The 22,175-nt window shown below is 34.6% G+C and overlaps 2 protein-coding genes across 4 annotated transcripts in view; one reads left to right on the top strand and one right to left on the bottom strand.

The window, feature by feature from the left end:
- LOC110466349 (serine/threonine-protein kinase PAK mbt-like) overlaps positions 1 to 10,341 on the bottom strand; it is a 22,832-nt gene extending 12,491 nt beyond the window's left edge. For 2 of the 3 annotated variants that reach the window (XM_021522790.1, XM_021522792.1), the window contains exons 1-3: positions 10,239 to 10,341; positions 2,290 to 2,510; positions 1,116 to 1,958 (exon numbers count right to left, since the gene is read on the bottom strand). In XM_021522790.1, the coding sequence (XP_021378465.1) occupies positions 1,116 to 1,958; positions 2,290 to 2,496 (1,050 nt within the window). In that variant the 5' untranslated portion in view covers positions 2,497 to 2,510; positions 10,239 to 10,341. The remainder of the gene's footprint in view (positions 1 to 1,115; positions 1,959 to 2,289; positions 2,511 to 10,238) is intronic. The other variant, XM_021522791.1, reaches the window with a different exon arrangement.
- LOC110466353 (RNA-binding protein 34-like) lies at positions 10,335 to 22,175 on the top strand. Its single transcript, XM_021522796.1, has 12 exons — positions 10,335 to 10,456; positions 12,890 to 13,024; positions 13,693 to 13,811; positions 14,065 to 14,254; positions 15,209 to 15,268; positions 15,567 to 15,610; positions 16,352 to 16,435; positions 19,040 to 19,100; positions 19,776 to 19,818; positions 20,256 to 20,374; positions 20,619 to 20,729; positions 21,903 to 22,175. Exons 2-12 carry the CDS (start codon positions 12,902 to 12,904, stop codon positions 22,158 to 22,160), a joined length of 1,212 nt encoding a protein of 403 aa, XP_021378471.1. The 5' UTR covers positions 10,335 to 10,456; positions 12,890 to 12,901; the 3' UTR covers positions 22,161 to 22,175.

The raw sequence follows: 22,175 nt of genomic DNA, 5'->3' as shown, positions 1-22,175 counted from the left end.
AACAACCACAAGGTCTTGTACTGAAATCTGTCTTAGGTGTCTATATATGTATATAAGTGTGAGCACATCTAACAGTCGACACATCAGCAATATATACTAGCACGTTTATCCTACGTACACTTAAATAATATAACAAATTACACCTGGTAATTACAAATAATACATGTATGACTATAACTTTGAGATCAAACTTTTTACTCAGTACATACATGTTTGGAATGTACAACTGTAGTCTGTATTGACGGTATCTACAGGCTTCATTCATTTAAAAAATACATTTAGAACAACATTCATGCATCAAGATAAATTAAATTCCTACATACTAGGTTCTTATAAAAGAACATGCGACAAACAGTGATTAACTGTTAATAAACAGCATGCTTATCACATGTAAAATATTAATGTAACTTGGCCATCCACATAAATGAATCGATCCGAAACCTTCTTTTTTTCCTTGATTAAGAATTTACATAATATACTGTTAATCAAAAATATAGTATGGAAGTTTTAAAAACTGTAACCCGGTTTTAGATTGTCTTTCAGCAGTAGGTGTTATACAGGTACCCAGTAAATACCATTACCAATAAATTTGTCAGAGGTATTTTATTTTAGCTACGTATATGTAATAAGAATCATAATACTGTAATTCTAATTCCTTAGAAAGAAAACCAACAAGTATCATAAAGCTTTGCTTTTTTCCAGATACGTATATATAGGACTCCTTCAATATTTGGGTCTGGCTACAGATTACATCCAAGGGCCTGGTTGTTTAATCAACATTAAGGATACCTGTAACAGTTCTATATACAATCTGTCCAAACCTGAACTTCAGACAACAGGTGGCTACGTTCACATCAATAAAATAATCTCTCAACTTACGCAGCATATTGCTAGGGCATTTTACCTGGCTGTAATTGGTAAGGGCACATACCCAACTTTACATGATATTGCTGTAACATATATATATATATATATCTGTATATATATCCTGAATCAGATAGATTTCCATTGAAAGCAATTAAGTACACATATCAAATTAAACTGCATAGGGATTCATGCCTCAAAACAGGACACATTAACACACACATTACATTGACATATCGTTGTAAACTTACCCGTTCGTACTGTAGTCCTGCTGTGGACTTCTGTGCACCATACGGCATGTCAGGGTGGTGTTGTGAGGGATGGTGTCGCTGGGGGCCACCCTGAGGGTGCATAGAGTTTCCATTAGACAACTGATTGTGCCTGTGGTCATCCTGCGGATAGGCCGAGGGGCTGTGGCCACCATTTGCTGGCATTTGATTGTATTTGGCATTGGGGTGTGGCATGTTTTGAGGTGGTCTGTCACGATAACCATCGGAAGCAAATGAGTCATTATGTCGGCGTTCAAATGATTCGTTGTTTCGCCTACTATCAAAAGATTCGTTATGTTTCCTTTCAAAAGAGTCATTTTGCCGTCTATCATAACTGTCCTCAGATCTCCTATCTCGCTCCATTGTACCGTCTGGTCTGTAGTTGTTACCGGGAGGAGGACCTCCACGATACTCTGGGGGAATGTCTCTAGGGTCACGCATGTTTCTTTGGTCATGCATGTCCCTTGGGTCACGGGGATTCCCATCCCTAGGATCCCTATCCCAGGGATCTCTGTACTCTCTACGGGGCTCCTTGTCCTGTGGGTGACGCCGATCATATTGTGGGTCTTGTCGGTTCAGGGTGCCCCCATCCTGTCTGTACTGTGACTGACCATATCCTGGGCGCTGTCCATAAGGATTCTGCATTCCTCGCTGAGGAGGCATTTCATTCTCAGGTACAGGTGGATACATGTTGTCAGGAACGTACCTCTGTCTCTGTGGTGGTGGGCTGCTCTGCCGTAAAGAGTTGGACCTCGCCACAGAAATTTTACTGTCTGATGGAGCAAAGCCATTTAATTGTTGTGTGGAATGACCTCTGATAATTGTCTGGAAATGAAACAATAATTACAAGAAACTGCAAATACTTTTCAACCTCATTCATGAACAAAGTAAATATTTTCTTAAATAAATATCATATCAAACATTTAATTTTTATTCTAAAGCTCATACTTGTTGTGCATCACCAAATGGTTTTATTTTCCATTCAAATAAGTAAGACAAAATAAATTTGAATTTCTTTTACGGAATCTGAAGACTTCAATCAAGTTTATGCTAAAAATTGTTAGATGTTTATAAATTCCAGATTTTATTTGAAGTATTTGGAAGGTTGAGGTTACTGGTTATCACAATGCCTGGTTGTTACAATTTTATCTTGTACCTTTAGAGGGAGGATCTCTGTCTGTGTAATGGTGGATGGATCTATGATGGGTTTACGTCGATCATTTTCCTCTGGTATGATAATGCCAGTCCATTGTGGGGGGAGGCCTACATACTTCCCTTGATCCCTGTCAAAGCCAGTGTGCACACGATGCTCAAAGTTGGATGGTGTAGAGATTTCTATCTTCTTTCCTTTCTTCTTAAACATTTTTCAGTCTATTTCTGAAAAAGATAAGACAATGAATAAATGCACAATACCTTATAATATGACTATGTGTAGGTTCTGGAGATGATATTAAGAACTGGTACTTTATGAGTAATCTGAGAATACCTAACCCTGATCTGATGGGGATCAAGTACCCATAACTTATTTTGACTGATGTATGCAACATGTTTCAATACTTAATCTGTAATTTATCACTGGTGCTCAGTCAAATGATATGATCTCAACAGTCAAATATTGCCAGAATATTTGTACACAACAATTTCATATTTGAATTATAGTGTATGTTTTTGTTTTGCAGTCTCTGTTAACGTTCAGTTTCCATATGTAATATGATCACAGATTTGCTGTTGAGTTACACAATATGGAGATACTGGGGTAGGTAGAGTGCTTGACCATATGTACGCCAGTAATGTAATGGTTTGCTTCAAGCTATCGGCAAACTTTAAGGTGTGCTGTTTTTATGGTTTGGTCATGATTTGAGCTAGCTTTGCTGATCACAGGTAATACTGATGTTCAGAGGTAAAAGTGAACATATTTTAACAAATTTTGGTACAGATATGGGCTATTCATAAGGTTTTTTTCAATACTAAGTTGAAAAAGGAATTATTCCATACAGACTGGGTATCTAGTTCAGATTCTAAAGTTGGTTGGCACTTTGAAGTAATATGGAGAAATTTTTCATTGGAGTATATAACCATGTATGTAAAATTAGTTTTATTTTGTATCATTCAAAAAAGACAATCAGATTTAGATATATTGTATGCATTTTAATAGTTTTTTTAACATGTCCACAATTCCTTATACAGTCTTCTTGCTAGCAAGTGATTTTTTTTTTAAACTTTTAATGATAGGAAAACATTTGGGATCATTTGCAAATCAGCTTGACCTTATATACTGTGAGGCAGCTACTTATGTTAAAATGTGTACCTTTGGGTACTTGGAGATAAAATCATCCTTTTAGAGCTGTCACATTAAATGTTACAGGTACTCCAGTCTAGTTGAATATATATAGGTGGGGTATTTAACCTGATCAGTCGTAAACTTTATGATACCACTATATATATATCTAATGGACACGGGTAAGTGCTAATACTGTGGTCTATGGAGGATATGAACTGTTGAAACTTGTTTTAAGATTCTGTTATACCATTTTTTATTTTCAGCTTCTATGCCTGTAATATAAGAAAATTCCCAACTGTAAGTCTGTGGTACATGTAGATGTATGTATGACTATATATATATATCACATCAGTATGAAGGGAGCCAGGCCAGCACTGTTAGATCTTGATAAGCAGTATCTGAACAGTAGAAGAATTCCTTTGGGCATTTCACAGCCACCATATGTAAGTTATGCTTCTGAAATCAGGATAACCATCACTTTGACCAGGGTATTGCAGACTGTATTTAAAAGGCAGACTTTTGTTCAAAGGATTGAAATTAACCTTAATAATCAAACCTTACCTTTAATGGCTTAATCTTTTAATTAGCAGTATACAATATGATAGTACTTCGTTTTATGTAGCCTACTAGTATAATGACATACTAAAAGTAACTAGCTCAGGTGTATACAAGGATTGACTCCATTCAGTACATTTCAGGATTATGTAGGTGAGGTCTACCCACATACCACTACATACCAGAGCTTTGTGTTGATTGTACTGTTATAATTAGGGAAGAATTATACCGTGATAAATACTTATGTCAACTAGATAATGCTTGGAGTGTCAGCATTTACACATAGGTAAAAAGATGATCTGTAATGGTACATCCACACAATGTCTAGCCTTTGTCCTGTACAGATCTGATAAAGGGCTAAAAAAACAATGGTGGCATTACATTCTCAATATCTAACCTCTCAAATACACAAAAATTAAAGCCCTAGTTATTTTAAGTGTTTTTCGACAATCACTGAGCAATTATTGCCCTAATAAGACCTATATATGGTTGGGTGTTGATGGATAAGGTAAAAACATGCCAGATATGTCTACAAACATGCGTAACACATCACACATGTAGCCCGACACACACTCTAGACCTGTTTATGAGCCAGAAAACATCAGGTAATACATCCTCCAAACTCAGTTGTGGGAAACTGGCAATAACTTACAGCTAATGCAATATAAATTAACAAGTTTATTGCTTTCCTAATTGCCTGAGATAAACATGCAGATTATGTGTAGATAGTAGGCACTAACTGTAGGAGTATCAGTTTACAAACAAGCAGCTGTGTCACATTCAGTATAATACTGAACTATAATGTATAAGCGTGCTCAACTGAACGGATGAATGTGTTCTATATCACTGGTAGCGTGGTATCTACCGAAATAATTCTTTTAATTCAAAGAACAATCTGATTCATCCTTAGTCACAATGTGTGGAAAGTTTTACAAATAAATCTTTTGAAAGGCATTGTCATATGTGATAATTATAACTAGCAGCCATAAATTTTAATACATTTATATATAAATATTGAGAGCATATCTCTGCTCCATGTTTTCTACACATTATTTGTATAAAGAGTTGTCAACTTCACTACATCCATGTTTTTTCCGCCCAAATTTGCTGTTGAGCGAGTTATAACCCTCCAGTCCAGGGGGTTAGATATGTAATCTACAATACTTCTTAGCTTCCAACTGATTTTCTGTGATTTTCAAGAAATGGCCATACCAATAATCTAACTGCTGTCACAACTACCGTTAATATTCGCATATTGTGCACACTCGTGTAAAGTGTGCAGGTATTTTTTGGGTGAAAAAAATATTGAGATTTTTTGTCTGGAAAAAATGTCAAGCTGGACTTGGTTTAATAGCACCTCCATATGCTTCAGAAATAGACATGGTCTCAGACCCATCTTCTCAATATAGGGTCTTTTTTATTGTTTCCTGGAAGACAGTTTTACTCAATTTAATGTAGTCATTAAGCTTTTTAGATTTGAACTGCCCATATGTTAATGTTCCTTTCCACTTCCCTCTATTTTTTCTATTATATTATTATACACATTAACATAAATCAAAACCAGCAATACATTCTCCTAAAGTCTTCTTATGACCATGATGGACAATCTATCCAACAGCAAGACAACTCCAGGGACCCAGGCCTGGTCACAAGCCAAACTCATTGACCAACACAAGGTTGTTTACATACTGCCCAACAATTTATACTACATGGAATAGTAGGGCTCCACATATAAATTAGGCTAATTTTTCAAGTTTTTAATCTCCAATAATTGTGATTTAGTTCAATTTACATAAAAATCACTCAAAAATTCAAATGATTAATTCATCAGTTTGTCTGATCATCAATACATGTATAGTTAGCATGAATAAAAATCAACTTACATTGTTTCAGGGAATAGCAAAATCAAACACACAAGTTTTAGCAACAGAACTGAGACAGCTTCACAAGATAATGCAGAATGTCAGTGTCCTACCAAACAAGCCCAGGCTCTTAGGCACCAATACAAAGTGATGAGTCTATTGTCGATGCTGCAAATCGTTCTGGAATTACCTCATACTGACTCTTCCTGCTTTCCTCACTAATATCCCACTAATTCCAGTAACAGGCCTGGGTAGTAATCCATACAGCCAGCCAAGGATGATACAGACATATAAATGTATATACTTCAGTCCCTGCCTCAGCCTCCAAACTGCCCAAGCTATACTACTCCATGAAAGATAGCAGATGCACAGTAATTACTCTACAATAAGTGCCTAGGCCAGCTGATAAGGACAACAGTTGGTGCTCCAAACAATATCTAGGTGTATTCTCTGTTATAAGGCTTTTTTCTAGGGATATCACTGAACCATGGATGGAAAAGATAACGCTTTAGGAATTGTTAGGTTAAACTATCCAGGCACATCAAATATCTTCTTTGAGGAAAACGAATTTGATACCAACCATGAAATATGACTCAGCTGGGAACTGTGTTAGGTGATAAACTGCAATCTTGGAAGGGTAAAATATAAATAAGTCAGCATAACTGCATGCCTCTTCCTGACCATTTAGTGCCAGGGTGTTATCTTTACAGATAATACTGGCCATCATAAGGCAAGAAAACAAGGTGCTGTTAATGTAGTTAGGAAAGAACTTTTTTTTTTAGTGCAAATTCCAATGTTAATAAATTCACAAAGTGATAGCTAGGCAATGCTGAATTATATCCAATATAGATCATGCATGTAGCAAATATCTAATAATAGTGCACACAGGTTTTTTTAGTAAGTTAAAAAAAAAAAAATCCCAAAAATTATTTATCTGCTTCATGCAAATACATATATATACAAAAGCAACATTTCTAAACATAATATATGTACCAGTATTTCGAATTGTGCCGAAATTAATTTATTAATAGGTTTCCAATCTGTAAATGTTTATACAAATAAACTGTTTTCAGTGAATTGTTGATGGGAATTAAAAAAAAATGAAAATGTCACAAAATGCCTTAGCAGTGTTCCCAGTCATTTTTCTATCTGGGGGTTTCGGTACCCTAAAGTTTGCAAAATGGGGGTATACCAGCAGATTTTGGGAGTACATGTACATTGGCAAGGGAGACATTAGGAAGAAGAAAGTTGTATAGAAAGCATTCGTCTCTTACGATCATGCAATGGGGGCAGGGCAGCATGCTAGCGTGGTTTGCTTCAAAATTTGTTTGTGTATATTCTTCTGGGTCGTCGAAGCGCTTCACCATCCAAGCGAGTGGACCATAACGAGTTACATATTAAAGCATTTTCATGAGCAAGACTACCTGCCGAGAAAATCTCACAACTTTCGTTTTTGACTTCGACTAGTTTTATCACCTTTTGTAAATAACATTTCGTCCAGGTGGAATATAAAATTGTTTTGAGAATATTTTGAATGCGAGAAACACAAATTTCTGCGCGTGCAGGTCAAATAAGGCACACAAAATCTGTAAGTGATTTATTTAAAATATGCGCGAATCATGCACATTTCTGCATGAATGGGAACACTGCCTTAGTTATAGTTATAATATGCAAATACAGAAAGTAGCCAAGAACAACAAGTGGACACACAAGGCCTGCTCAATGCAGGCAACCAAAAGGCTGACAGCAAGGCAGCACTTCTCTTGGTTGGAATAAAATTTTCACTAAGGGAATCAATCTAGTGACCTGAAATAACAAGGCCCATCATATTTACATTTTTAGTAGCCTCATTTTTGCAACCTGTAGCATGTCTTTAGCTATCTTAAGCATTTGTCTAGATTTCAGCAATAGACATTCCTCAATAAAATTCAGGATAATCCTGGAGGGTCCATGGGGTCATTGACCCCTCCATATTGAAATTGACCCATCCATGTTCTAATTTTCTTTTAATTTTACATACAATAACCCCTCTTAGTTTTGATCTTGACTAAAAATTGCTGAAAATGGCCCGATGCTTTCAAATTCCAGGAATTTCCCTACCTCATTAGTATTAATTATCTAATTATATGCCACATTAGAATTAAGATTTATCATACTCATTTTCAACATATTAGGAACACATTTCTTTCAACATGAAAAAGAGAGGTTTCTGCAAATGGTACATCTTCAAACACAACTCGTTGGAGGTTTTCTCATATATTTACATTACATGAAGATCTTAATTAAATCAGAACTGATCATGAAGTTGCAAAAAAAGTTTTCTTTAAATCATAACCCGACCTTGTTAAAGACAATCTGGTTTAAGGCATACAAAAAGATATTGTACTTGAATTAATTCAGAAATGAAGTCACTTAACTGATGAAAAGAGTTTTCAGTACCTTCACATCCTGAAACAAGGAACTCTTTCTAGGTATTCTTATACCTAAACCACTCTATGGAGTTTGATTGCCTCCATTTCTCAGCGATGACCTGACATTTGTGCAATATTTAAAGCCAGGGTTTTCCAGTTGACCTTTGACATTTTAGCAATTTCAGAGAGTCAAAACATATGTAAAATAGACATGCCTTTTAAAACACAAACCAAAAATATACAATCGCTTACCATTGAATTATCTAAATGCATATATATAAACCATATCAGCATACGAAAGTAAACAAATTAAATTATTAATATATAAATATTATTTATTTACTTGTATATATATGCACAATGTGTGATATATTTATGTGATAGGAATATATACATTAAAAAGATGTATGAGGCCCGAAAAGATCATTTCAATAGGAACCAAAATGAGAACTTCACCTGAACATTCCATGCCACAACGAACCCAATATGGCTCTGAACCCTGACTATCTGCATGGAAGGCCAGAGTATATTAAAGTACTTCGCTAAATTTGACCATTACCACGGTACTTGATGAAGTATACATAGGTTAGGGCACAGAAATTCTACCCTTAGAATTTGATTAAGGGTAAGAACCATGACGTGTCAGATGACACGAAAACCACACCTTCCATATTCCCAAACATAATGATAAGTTTAACCTCTATTAAATTATTAGTACATGTACTGGTAACTGCAAAAGACACAGCATTTGAAAAATTGTGAACATTGCTGTCTGTTATCAATGTACATATTTGACTTTTTAACAAATTTCAAAAACAGAATGAAAATCATGTCAACAAAACACATCATATATATATATATAAATCAGCCAAATAATTAATCATCTGTTCAAATTCCAATATAAATTTGATACCTAGCCTCAATAAATTGTTAACAGATTACTTTTACTAGTATTGGGAACTAAGTGTGTCCGAATTTGTTACTTTGAAATAAATTACTCCAAAACTATATTGAAGCAAGCATTCAAAGGCAAGTCAATAAAAAGATGTAGCTGCCCCACGATATCTAAAATGTTGTGTTTTTTTTTTCCATGTACCATAGTAGTCTGATTATATTTATATATAAAGGGCCAGTTGACTACAGTTGGATAGGAAAACCAGTTGGTGAGAGCAACTTATTTTTTTATATATCCAGAACATACATTGGATCTAAAAGAGCTTTGTTTTCTCATTTCTCACATGTTGTAAGAATGAGTCTTTATTTAAAGGTCTTGGTTGACTATAGATGGAGATAAAAGTTAAATAATATTTTGACTTGATGATTTGGGATACTACACCAGGAGGGTCTTAAATTACACCAGCATTATCATTCCTGCTCTATTACGTTGGGTTATAAATTATAAGTAAAGGACAGTAAAAAAAATAAGATTTAAAAGATTACTAAATGTTTTGTGTCTGCCTTTAAACCAACAATTTTATATGTTAAATTTGTTAATAAAATACAAGTAAAACGCAATTTAGTGGGATTGGAAAAAATAGCTGAAAGTATACTTATAAGGTTTGCCTATAGATGCATTCAATCTTGTCATCAATACTGCATTTTGGCAAAACATTGAATACACAAAATACCGTAAACAAATCTGTGCCGACTCAATCGTTAGAAAGTATATCTAGGTCAAACAGGTGAGCCGAGATTCTAATACACGTACACAAGTACAGGCGATATTGAAATGATGCTATAAGTAAAAGATGGTAAGATAACGGTCAAATGTATGTATGGTTTATATACACGTAGACGATTTGAGGGATACAGTTAGCAATATGAGTCAAGTAACATTCCTAAAGATGACACTGGAATGCGGACCATCCACACACCCCGGAGTGTCACCTTTCAGGTAAACGCGAGATCAGACCATTTTTGATACACTTTGAGCAAACAAAACTGTTTGTGAACAGAAAAATGTATTGCTAGATATGTGAAATATGAAAATGCATACCTGTACACCTCACAGGAAACAAAATTTACACCTTTTCAATCTTTCCTGTCACCAACGCCATTTTGGAGAAGTTTACATCCGGGTAATGAATAACCCAATTTTGGCCGACAGGTGTCGCTTCAATTTGTTTTCCTGTGACATGTGCTTGGCAGATTGATGTGAAATCCACATGTGAAAAAGACCTAGAAGATTTAACTATCGGTACGTACATAGACCAGGTATGAGGAAATAAGGAAATGTATCATATATATGTTATGCTTATAATTTTACGTCACGACTGTGAACAAATCCATCGTGATCCCTTTACATGTATAATCCCTGAACAAATCGAACATGCATTCTAAAAAAGTGTGATGTTTTTCAGCTGATATATTTTAGTAATTATACTTCAAGATTTATCCTGCAGTTTACGGCATTGAAACATGGATAGTATAGAACAGTGTAGAAGCAGATTAACAACAACATACAGTGTTAGATGAAGTAAAACTGAACACAGTGACAGTTACTGAGGACTGTAGAGCCTCCATTCAGAATCATCATACTGGTAATTAGGTATCTAAAAAACCCAATGCCCCAATTAATGAACATCATTCCTACATTTGAAAAAAGGAAGGACTGGAGACACTCACTCGATATTAATAATGTCGTTTCATGCCATTGGTAACTACGACATATACAATGTAAATGTACAATGTAAATGATATATAATCAGGTTGCGGAAAACCACTAACTTGCGAATAATACGCAAACTCGCCTATTATACGCCAATAGGGGTATGGATTTGTTACTAAAAATAGCCAAAATCACTTTATTCTTAACTTTTTCAAATTGTCGCATTTATTCAGTCATGAAACATAATACTAATGCAAAAATAAACTTTATTTGCATGTGGGAGAGTACCAAAATTAGATGCAATACCTTCCGGTAAAGTTACATCAAGTTTCTAAGTAACCAACGCTTTCAGTAAACATCTTTTAGCAAAATATTATTTACCTTGTCGTAAATTAATGTGATTTTAATAATATCTTGCAAAAGTTACTGTTAAAGCGATTTGGGTTATTTTTAGTAACAAATCCATACTCCAACTGGCGTAAAATAGGCGAGTTTGCATATTATACGCAAGTTGATGGTTTCCCCCAACCTGATAATTATAAAGTACTCATGCCCAATATTGCTGTATGAATTCACAAGTTTTTTTATTCTATTCAAAATAGTCTGAATTCCTTTGAATTGCCATTCTCCAGCTCTATAATTTAGCTCATTTGGTAGAATATTCATGTAGAGTTATAAGATTCATATTACGTTTTTGAAATCCTTGTCAGTGTTAACATGCACGTCCCGATTGAACATAGAAAAGAGTCAAAGCCTTTGATGTACAATAAAAGGGATACCTGAAACAGGTCTTCGAACCTGGAATGCAACTTGAACAAAAACGTTGATGGTGTTTGCATTTTGAAAAGTTGAGTTCCAGGCAAACGGTTATAATAGCGCCAGTTATTAGTATTCCGGATGTGTAACTTTGAATCTGTTTCAATGCCAATGAAACTAATCCTTTAAGTAAAATAAAAAAAATAAAAAAAGGATCACGCCAGTTATTAGTATTCCGGATTCGGCGATCCGGCTTTGGTTCTATTATTATGTAATGCGCTCTCTTTTCCGCCTCTACATTAAAGTTGCATCGTGTTTACACTCGTGGTCTGTGTTATTTGCTGGCGTAGGAACAAAATTTTAAAATAATAATTGTCCTTTAAGCTTCTAAGACATGTTTTTTGTTTTTTAATTCATACAAAAACAGGGTTAATGCAATCACTGAAAAAGGATGGAAGATTAACTGTAAAAATATGGATCCATCACATACATACAACCAATTCAAGTTGTTTCAAATCACTTTGTATTTAAAGATTGATCACTTTCAAAGTTTGGAGGTCCCACGTTTGAATCTTAATCTGATATGTTACTGTAATTCATCACTTTAACATTGCTATATCAACTAAACTGTTAACTGTACATTATGTTAGAATTTCACCAAATATACTACATATTTGTACTACTAAAATTGCCTGTGTATTTACTGGCAAACACGAAGAGTTAAGTCCCTTGGTTGACCACACCAAAAGCAAAATACAACTGTTTTTGGTATCCAAGCAATCAGCATGGTATCTTACAATCTACATTTTGTTGATTCCTGATGCTTCACAAGATGATTACCTGTACCCAGTGTTCAAGTTGAAACTTTAGGCAATGTCACCTTGTGACTCATACAGTATTTTTGGGTGTTCTGGTAGATTGAATGCACCTTGAATTGGTTAGAAAAAAAAGAGAAAAACAATCAGGGTTATGTATTGACAGTAGTAAAAGCTTCTATGATGGTTTTTTTCTAGGATTTTTCAAATTGAGTCCTGAACTGGGTTTTCAAAATATGGACGAGTCCGTGACTTAGAAAAGCATTATAAAGACTAAAAAAATATATCTGTCCCAAAAATCACTTGGATAATATGCTAGTTATAACCTAATTGTTAAAATATTCTGAAGTATACATACCAGGTACTAGTCTGAATGTGTAAGAAAAAGTTCTGATCAGTGTGTGCATACATGTACACTTTAAAAGAATTCTGTATCCTTTACAATGCTGCATGTTTCTTTCCATACAGAGATCTGTTGCCATGGATGGGAAATATAAACCAGGTGCTCTGACAGATGTTATTGTTCAACATTCACAGAAAAACACAGATGGAGGAAAAAAGACCAAAGTGAAAGCCAAGTTGGCATCTCTGTTTAGTCCAGAGGTATTATCTATGTTGTGGTTTATGCAGAGCATTGTTATCGACTCTACACATTTTCAGTCTCTTTTAAGACCTTGAATCATGACAGTTGGTATGTAGCTTGCTAGTATGAAGAACTTTTTTGTTCAACTGAATGACCTTGGGTTGACCCACTTTCAAGATCACAGAGATCACCCCTAGTAACTTCTTAAGAACTGCGATTCTTAGAGTGATGATATTAAGCCTCTAGTTTGCTATGTTTAAGTACTGTTAAATTTGGGCATACATAAGAGACCTTTACTCATTTTCAAGACCAACAGGATCAAAGTTATAAAAAACAGTTTCTAGTCGTGATGCTAAGTGGGATGACATTTGGACTGTACCTATTAACGGAATATACACATTCATAATATTTCAAAATTATCTAACTCAACTTTTTCATCTTGTGAATTACTTATTGTTAATTTGAAATATATGGATAAAAGCCTGGTGATCTATCCAGGCATTGTTTCCTCCTGAAAATGTTCAGTATTTGGATTCACAAATGCATTCAAATTAAATCCCTCACTAAAGGAAGTAGTATTCAAATACATTAATTCAAACCCAGTATCTGACAAGTGAATACATGTACATTGATTCATCATAAACATTATAACTGTAAAGGGTTTTTTTAATGGTGGCATTTTTTTCAGAATGCAGCACAGAATAATCAAAGGACAAAATCTAAAGCCACCTTGGAAAATGATTCGTCTGACGATGTAGAGGGATATCAAGCCTCACCTGGCATTGTCCATGAAACCTTTCAGAAAAAGTAAATTCTGAATTTTACAATACATATTCACCCTGTGTAAAAATATGGTAAAAGATTTATTACTTAATTACAAAATAAAGATGAGTAATATGTGCCAAATTTATTTCAAAGTGCTGGTTGAAGTTGTATGTAGGTAGTTCAGTCATATTAATAAATGAATTTAATGCAACAAAGGTACTATGTCTTACCGAGAAATATACACAAGAAAATACAATGTTTTGTTATTTCAATTTTGTTTTCATTTGTTCTGAAGAAAGAAAAAGACAGACAAAACGAAAGGGAAAAGCGTCTCAAAAGAAGAAACAAAAATTAAAGAGGAAACAGAAAACACCAAGAATCCAAGAGATACACAAAGGAAAAACAGGAAAATAAGAATCAGAGATGAAACAAATGACTCAAAAACAGTTTTTGTGGGGAATTGGCCTGTGTCACTACAGAAAAAGGTTTCCTCTTTGTCCTTATAATACAATACCAGAGAACAACAATATAGCATGCCTATAGCTACTGATACAGTCCTTAGTTTGCTGACAAAAGGGTGCATAATTATCTGTTATAAGAAAGACTGAATAAGATTTTCTTGACTTTGGTTTTATCAAACATGACCTCAATGAACAGACCTGGAGTTAAATACATTGAAAATGATTGTCGGGAACTAAATTTTTGGTCAAAGTTCTTTTGATTGAATATACACACAATGAGATGATTCTGATTCAGTACTGAAGCTATTTCTATACATGGATAATCCTGAAGTTATAAATATATGTAAGAGAATTGAAAAATATTTTGGTTGTGACCATGATGATGTAAAACTCTCTACTTAGTTACAAAGTTTAGTCCAATACCCTATATGAACCTCATCTAAATCTAATAAATATATGGTGTACTTAACCTTGTGGTTTTCCCCATCACTGCATGGCAACAATCAAAATCAAGTTAGATCCCAGTTTGAACCTCATCTAAATCAGATAAAAAGTAATGTGCTTAACCTTATTTATTGGCCTATTACAAGTAAATTATTGTAAGCAGTCATTTCTCATAACAAGTAGTAACAGTTGAACTTTGTCCCTTGTAAACTATTTGTGTGTTGTATTCTTACTGCCATAAGAACTCTCCTGTCGACAATTCAGAAAATTCGCCAATACGTTATTTTGTCATACATTAATTGTAATGTTATGTGGTGTAACATCTCTTTATAATTGATTTTTTTAAACATCTTTTATCACTGTATTAGTATTTACAAAGATTTGGTGGTGTAACGAAATAAGTTATCTTAAATTATATAATTAGTATGAAAATTATTAACTTACCAAGGGCTCACAAACAAAATAGAAAAAATTCAAATCTCAAATGAAACTAAAACTCATGAAAGATTCAGGATGCATATTATTTTGTTTCAGGACCTGATGAAGCTTTTTAAGACATGTGGGAAGATTGTTAGTGTGAGATTTAGATGTCCTGTAAGTATGTAACTCTATAATAATGGCTGTTGGCTCTATTTCTGAATTTGGTTCACAAACATTCGTATCAATAGAAAAAGAAACAACTCCTAGCTAAGTTTTTGAATGGCCATATAACATTTTCTGGTTTCTCTAGTCTTTTCAGCTTGATTTTTAAACAAGTGAATCAACCTTGTTGATATATAATTAACAGCATATTAAACCTGTGTCAACATACCGGTAAGTACATTATACCATTGCATCCACTTAAAAAAGGATTGGCAGTTTATTGATATATATTTTCTTATTGTTATTTCAGCCAACAAAAGATCCCAGGATTCCAAAAAAAGTAATCTCTATCAAGTAAGTAATGGGAAGACACAGAACAGGTACTGTTAATATTACTGAAGCATCTGATTGATTCAAAATTATATGTTCTTAATATTTCATTTAACAATACAATCATTAAAAAAATATAATAATAATTAGGGCACACATCGAGTCATCTGTCCACAAATTCCTTCCACATCTGTGCTGTTCATCGTAGAATGTAATCCCCTATTGATTTGGTGGGGCAGTGAATAATAGGTCAGACTTTTGCTCAGGTTAAGATTGATATTAGAGGATTCTATGCCTATTTGTTAAGATTTCAGCAATCTCTATAACAAACTTTGGTAATAAACTAGACAGATGCACCTACTTGCTATTTAGTATGTATGTACTCTATCGGGTACTCGCTGACATTCTGTGGTAATATGTGAAATAATTGGGTGTCAAGTCTACTATGTGTAGGTAACGTTAGTGAAATAGTACTTAAAAATGATACTTGAGTGAGCCGGCCCCTTCATCTGTTGAAACTGGGGTGGTCTGGTGACACAGTGAATAGCGAAATGAGAGATTGATATGAGTTGCATACACTTGTTTCATAGTTGTTGTAAATAAACTTCATATTGTTGAAACTGTTATATGAGCTTTGCCATTGTGAAGATAGGAAATCCTGTCAATAAATCAACTTTACAGTAATGCTGACCTGTCAGTGTTCTAGTTGTGATAACTACGTAACCATACCAATAAAAAAGCTAATGTCACATTTCATTATTTCAGAAAAGATTTTCATCCTGAAAGACCAACTATTGTCGGATTCGTTTGTTTTGAAGAAGAAAAGTCTGCACAGAAAGCTCTGAAGTTGTAAGTTCCAATCCAACATGTCTTTCTTTATCACTCTCTTAGACAATTTATAATATATTCCATATTCATCTTGCGCTGCAATCTACATTCATCTTATTATACACTCCACATTCATCTTACACTACAATCCACATTCATCTTACACTACACTCCTTTTGTTTGTTTGTTTATGTTTAACGGCCCATCGACAGCTGTGGTCATTTAGGGCCATGGTGATTTATTTATTTTATTTTTTTAACAAACATGTGAGTAGCGAAGATAAAATCAGATAAAATGGTTCATTTTAAAAGCATCCGCATTGTATGTGTAGATAATAAAAAATAAAAAAGGGGGTTAAAGTAATAAAAGAGATAACGAATAGATGATATGGAATATGTGATATATATATAATGTCAAAAAGGGTTAAGTGGGTTAAAAGACATCAGAGTCTATAAAATAGACCGATGTCTTTCAAATAGTTAAATAATGCCTTCGAATCCACGGAACTGAAAAGTGTTTTCATATCCGGAACTCGAAAGTAGTTATCACGAATGTTCCACTGTAAATGGAGTGTCACATGCGTGGCATGAAGGTATATCTTCTCGTTTTAAAAGGTACGAATGAGTAGGATATGTGTGCCCAGTGCGGAGCCGAGCGAGGACAACTTCCTCTCTACGATCTTTCCGACTGGGAATAGATGTTTTAAGTTTCGGTTGTATCTTAAAAAGTTTGTTGTTGGTCTCCAGAGACCAGCGTTTCTGCCATTCATTTTGAATGGCTGTACGAATAGTAGGTTTAAAATCTGTGTATGGTAGTTTGATATTTGTTTGTTCGAGATTCAATGCATTTTTTGCTTCCCTGTCAGCAAATTCGTTGCCTTTTATTCCGACATGGCTCGGAATCCATAGTAAAGTTATTTTAGACTTTTTTAATATACGAGATATTCGAAGAGCAAGGTTTTGTACGAGTGTGTTTTTAGGATCTCGTAACTGTAAACTCTGTAGGACAGATAGAGAGTCTGAACAAATAATTGCCTTTTTAATGCGGTGTTCATCGATATGGTCGAGGGCCAAACCAATGGCGCATGCTTCAGCAGAAAAGATGGAGGCGCCGTCTGGTAGTCGGACTGAAGTGCAAGTATTAGCAGTACAGCAGGCTGCTGCCACTTTCTCACCTTCTTTGGAACCATCGGTGTAAAGTTGTGTATGAGAAGGGTAATTCGAAATGCATTCCCAAAAGGAGGATTTGTGTTCTTCGGGCATACCACTTGATTTCCCTCGCTCATGTAATGTAAAGTTACACTCCACATTTATCTTACACTGCACTCCACATTCATCTTATGCTACACTCCTCATTCATTTTACACTTCACTCCAGATTCATCTTACACTACACTCAACATTCATCTTAAACTACACTCCACATTTATCTTACACTACATTCCACATTTATCTTACACTACATTCCACATTAATCTTGCACTTCACTCCAAATTCATCTTATCCTGCACTCCACATTCATCTTACACTACATTCCACATTCATCTTACACTGCACTCCACTTTCATCTTACAATACACTCCACTTTCATCTTATACTACACTCCACATTCATCTTACACTACACTCCACATTCATCTTATACTACACTCCGCATTCATCTTACACTACACTCCACATTCATCTTACACTACACTCCACATTCATCTTATACTACACTCCACATTCATCTTACACTTCACTCCACATTCATCTTATACTTCACACCACATTCATCTTACACTGCACTCCACATTCATCTTACACTACACTATACATTCGTCTTATACTACACTCCACATTCATCTTACACTACACTATACATTCATCTTACACTACACTCTGAATTCATCTTACACTACATTCCACATTCATCTTACACTACACTATACATTCATCTTACACTACATTCCACATTCATCTTACACTACACTTCACATTCATCTTATACTACACTCCAGATTCATCGTACACTACATTCCACATTCATCTTGCACTACACTCCACATTCTCTTACACTTCACTCCACATTTATCTTCGCTTCATTCCACATTCATCTTACACCACATTCCACATTCAACTTACACTTCACTCCAGATTCATCTTGCACTTCATTCCAGATTCATCTTACACTTCACTCCAGATTCATCTTATACTACACACCAAATTCATCTTACACTACATTCCACATTCATCTTACACTACACTCCACATTCATCTTATACTGCACTCCACATTCATCTTACACTACACTTCACAATCATCTTACACTACACTCCACATTCATCTTACACTACATTCCACATTCATCTTACATTACATTCCACATTAATGTTTTAACATTACACATTAAAAGATGAGGCATCAAGTAAAATATGTTTGTAATATACAATCAATTTTGGGTACAGATTAAAATCTTAATTTTCATAATAAACTTAATTTTGAAATGAAAAAAGGGTTCATCATAAGCTTTATGGAACAATCTTTTCATGTTTCATAACTGAATTAATGTTTGTTAATTACATTGTTGAAGGGAACATTGATGAAAAAATAGTATTGTATATGTACCATATTCTTTTGTTATCTTAGAAATGGGAGAGAGGTAGAGGGTCGCCATATCAGAGTGGATCTGGCATCTAAGAGTAAAGAGGTAAGAATGATACAAGAGCGTAGAAAAGAAGGGGGGTGGGGGGTGGAGTTATGATTTTCTTAAAATGGATTCTCCTATTATAAATGTAATTTTAAAGTACAGTGTTCTGGTTTTGATTAAAATGAGGCAAGAATCAGGGATTATTAAGCCCCCTTTATCAATGATTGAGAAACTGAATTGAGTATATAATAGGGGGATTAGGGGATAACCATGCAGTGTGTTGAGATTTGTGGTGATATTTCATTATTATACTGTCACAAATTAAATTTTACTGGTGATGTGGAGCTGTGACAGTATAATAACAAATAATCAACTCTAAACACAGTATGATTGTTATCATTCTAATTTATAGAAGCTAAAACCACAAAGAAAACAAAACACTGCACCAGATGATTTGAGGTCTGTTTTGTGGGCTTTTCAGAATTTGGGTCACTACCATGGTTTATTGGCATCAGGAAAATTCAAAGTGATGTTCCAGGGGAGTGCTATTGTTTTTCCGGTCGTTAGTGTCATTACTATAAGGGCTTTGAAAACAAGAATTTGGCAGACAGTGCATCATAGTTATAGAGATGGAAATTATTTTGATTGACCAATTGTATACTGTGCTTTATCTCAAATGAATCAGAAGAGCCTGTATACTACAAGCTTATATACCTGTGCTTAATTACATTGCAGCATAATCACCGCTGCTCCGTGTTCGTGGGAAACCTGGATGTCAGTAAGTGGATAGAATCGAAGGATTTGACATTGTAAACAAACAATTTTATAATAATATAAATACAATAATAAATAATGATAGTGTGCTTTGAATGATGACATTAAAATTAAAATCATATTTAACCCCACTCTACATCATGTGCATTTGACGGTTTCATCAGAGAGAATCAAAGAATGCTTGAAACTTATTTTACAAATTAGAAAGTTGTCCTCAGAACCATTTTAGAATACGATCTATTCTATAAAAATATGTCTTATATCTGTATTATTTTCTGAATTTTAAATAAATTCTTTCAGTGGAAAAAGATACATTTAAATACACATTGATTTAATGCAGACTGTGAGCTGGAGCAGTTGCTATGGTGATAAATGAAAATACGATGTTGAGATATGGATACCTGTCACTGATGACCAGTAAATGTTGTTTTTGTGTGACAGGGATAGATGAGGAGCAGATTTGGTCGCACTTCAGTGACTGTGGCCAGATTGTCAGCGTTCGCATCATCCGTGATAACAAAACTGGACTGGGAAAGGGCTTCTGTTACATCCAGTTTGATGTAAGTCAGCAAACCAAACCAAACAATATGGAGAAAAAGATTAACTGTTTTGTTTTCTATCAATGATAGAAAGATTAAAAAAAATCATTGATGTGGAGGAAATACACTTATATGTGTTAATTGTAGAGAACATGTTCAGTTGCCAACTTTTACATGAAATGTTCATGTATATAATAAAACTATGATGCTGTATTTTATTTCTTCTCCATAACACAAGAGGATAATACATGACTTGTCATTGCAGTCCCCTGATGCTGTTGGCCTGGCCTCTCATTTAAATGGCAGTAAGTTGGCGAGTCGGGAAATCCGAGTGATGAGGAGTCAGGAGAACCCTGGCCTACCCAAGAAAACTGGGGTATCCTTTTGTCTGCTGATCATGCTTTAGCATTAATATATGGTTATACTATGTTGCATTTTGTAGTTTTGATTTTGGAGATAATCCCTTGAGCGAGTTTTCTTTCTTCCATTTTTAGGTCACCTGAGCTTTAGCTCAAGTGACCTATTGCTATCCGTTTTCGTCCGTCGTCGTCCGTCGTCCGTTAACATTTTACATTTCAAACTTAAAGTCAAGTTCTGCTGGGCCGATTGAACTGAAAGTTGGTAGGAATGATCGCCTCATGGTCCTGACAAAGTGTTGTTATTTTTCGGGTCAATCAGAAATACAATTTGGCTGCCATGGCTGCTATTTTGCTACTAAGTTCTAATAGGCCGATCTCACTTAAAATTGGTCTAGGAATGATCAGCTCATGGTCCTGACAAAGTTAAGTTAACATTATACTATTTTTTACTCAAATTGGTACATATTTCAACAACAAAAATAAATACTATAGACTCAGGTGACCGTTAAGGCCCATGGGCCTCTTGTTGAAAATATATGAGGTACTGATATTTGTCTATTTCTAGATATTTCTGAGAAACTTTAGATATCAATGCAACTTGAGGTGAAATTGTGCATGCAAGACTCTTTTCAACACACATTGTCCTTTTTACTCATCTCTTCGTTCAAACATATTGTTTGGCTATGTATTTCTCCGTACCATATTACATGTATAAAATACACTCTGTACTATGTTAAACTGCATGTGCAACAGTTTTCTGTTCAACATATCTAACAGGAGTTATGCCCCTCTTCTTATTGATATGTTAACCTTTACATTTTAATTAATGAAAATTCTTTGAAACTTTGGGTATAATTAAACTCTATTTTAAGCTGTTCAAAAACATTGGGATTATTATACACTCCATGCACTTGGCAACTGGAAATTTGTTCTTACTATAGCATCTTACAACCAATTATCCTAAAGTGGTGTGGGACATTAGTATTAATTAAATTACCTTTCAGTCAACCCTGAACTTTATCAAAATGGTTTATGAATATTAAACTTTGATCGAAGGTATTGATGAATGTTTCACTCCTTACTTTAATGTAGCATAGATCAGGAAATAGTTCGAATTTAAGACGTGAAAAGCCTGCTTGGTCTGCACTTATTTATTAGGTTTCACAGGATTATTCCTTAACAATGTTCAGATTGACCAGAAAGGAAAACCACATGCAAAGAAGAACTTCAAAAATAAACATGGGGAAGAGACTGTCAATAAAGGAAAATCTGCAAAGAAACTTAAAAAGGACAAAAAATTAAAGAAAATGAGATCTAGTGATGCTAAAAAAGTGAGAAAGAACAAGGCAATATTCAGTAACAGTTTTAAAAGTTCAAAAGAAAGTGGTGTGAAAATGAACAAGAAAATGAACACTCACCAGAAACCAACAGGCAGCAAAGGCAAATAAAATGTCTTCAATGTT

The sequence above is a fragment of the Mizuhopecten yessoensis genome, unplaced genomic scaffold (assembly GCF_002113885.1).
Source record: "Mizuhopecten yessoensis strain PY_sf001 unplaced genomic scaffold, ASM211388v2 scaffold11131, whole genome shotgun sequence".
Taxonomy (NCBI): Eukaryota; Metazoa; Mollusca; class Bivalvia; order Pectinida; family Pectinidae; genus Mizuhopecten; species Mizuhopecten yessoensis.
The sequence above is the reverse complement of the archived record's forward strand: the minus strand, read 5'-3'. Positions and strand labels throughout refer to the sequence as shown.

What these genes read in the sequence shown, in the direction of transcription:
- LOC110466353 (XM_021522796.1), top strand. Translation starts at nt 12,902, where the DNA reads ATGGATGGGAAATATAAACCAGGTGCTCTGACAGATGTTATTGTTCAA. An exon ending in CATCTCTGTTTAGTCCAGAG is followed by an intron (nt 13,025 to 13,692) that starts GTATTATCTATG and finishes CATTTTTTTCAG; the next exon opens with AATGCAGCACAGAATAATCA. An exon ending in AAAAAAGTAATCTCTATCAA is followed by an intron (nt 15,611 to 16,351) that starts GTAAGTAATGGG and finishes TCATTATTTCAG; the next exon opens with AAAAGATTTTCATCCTGAAA.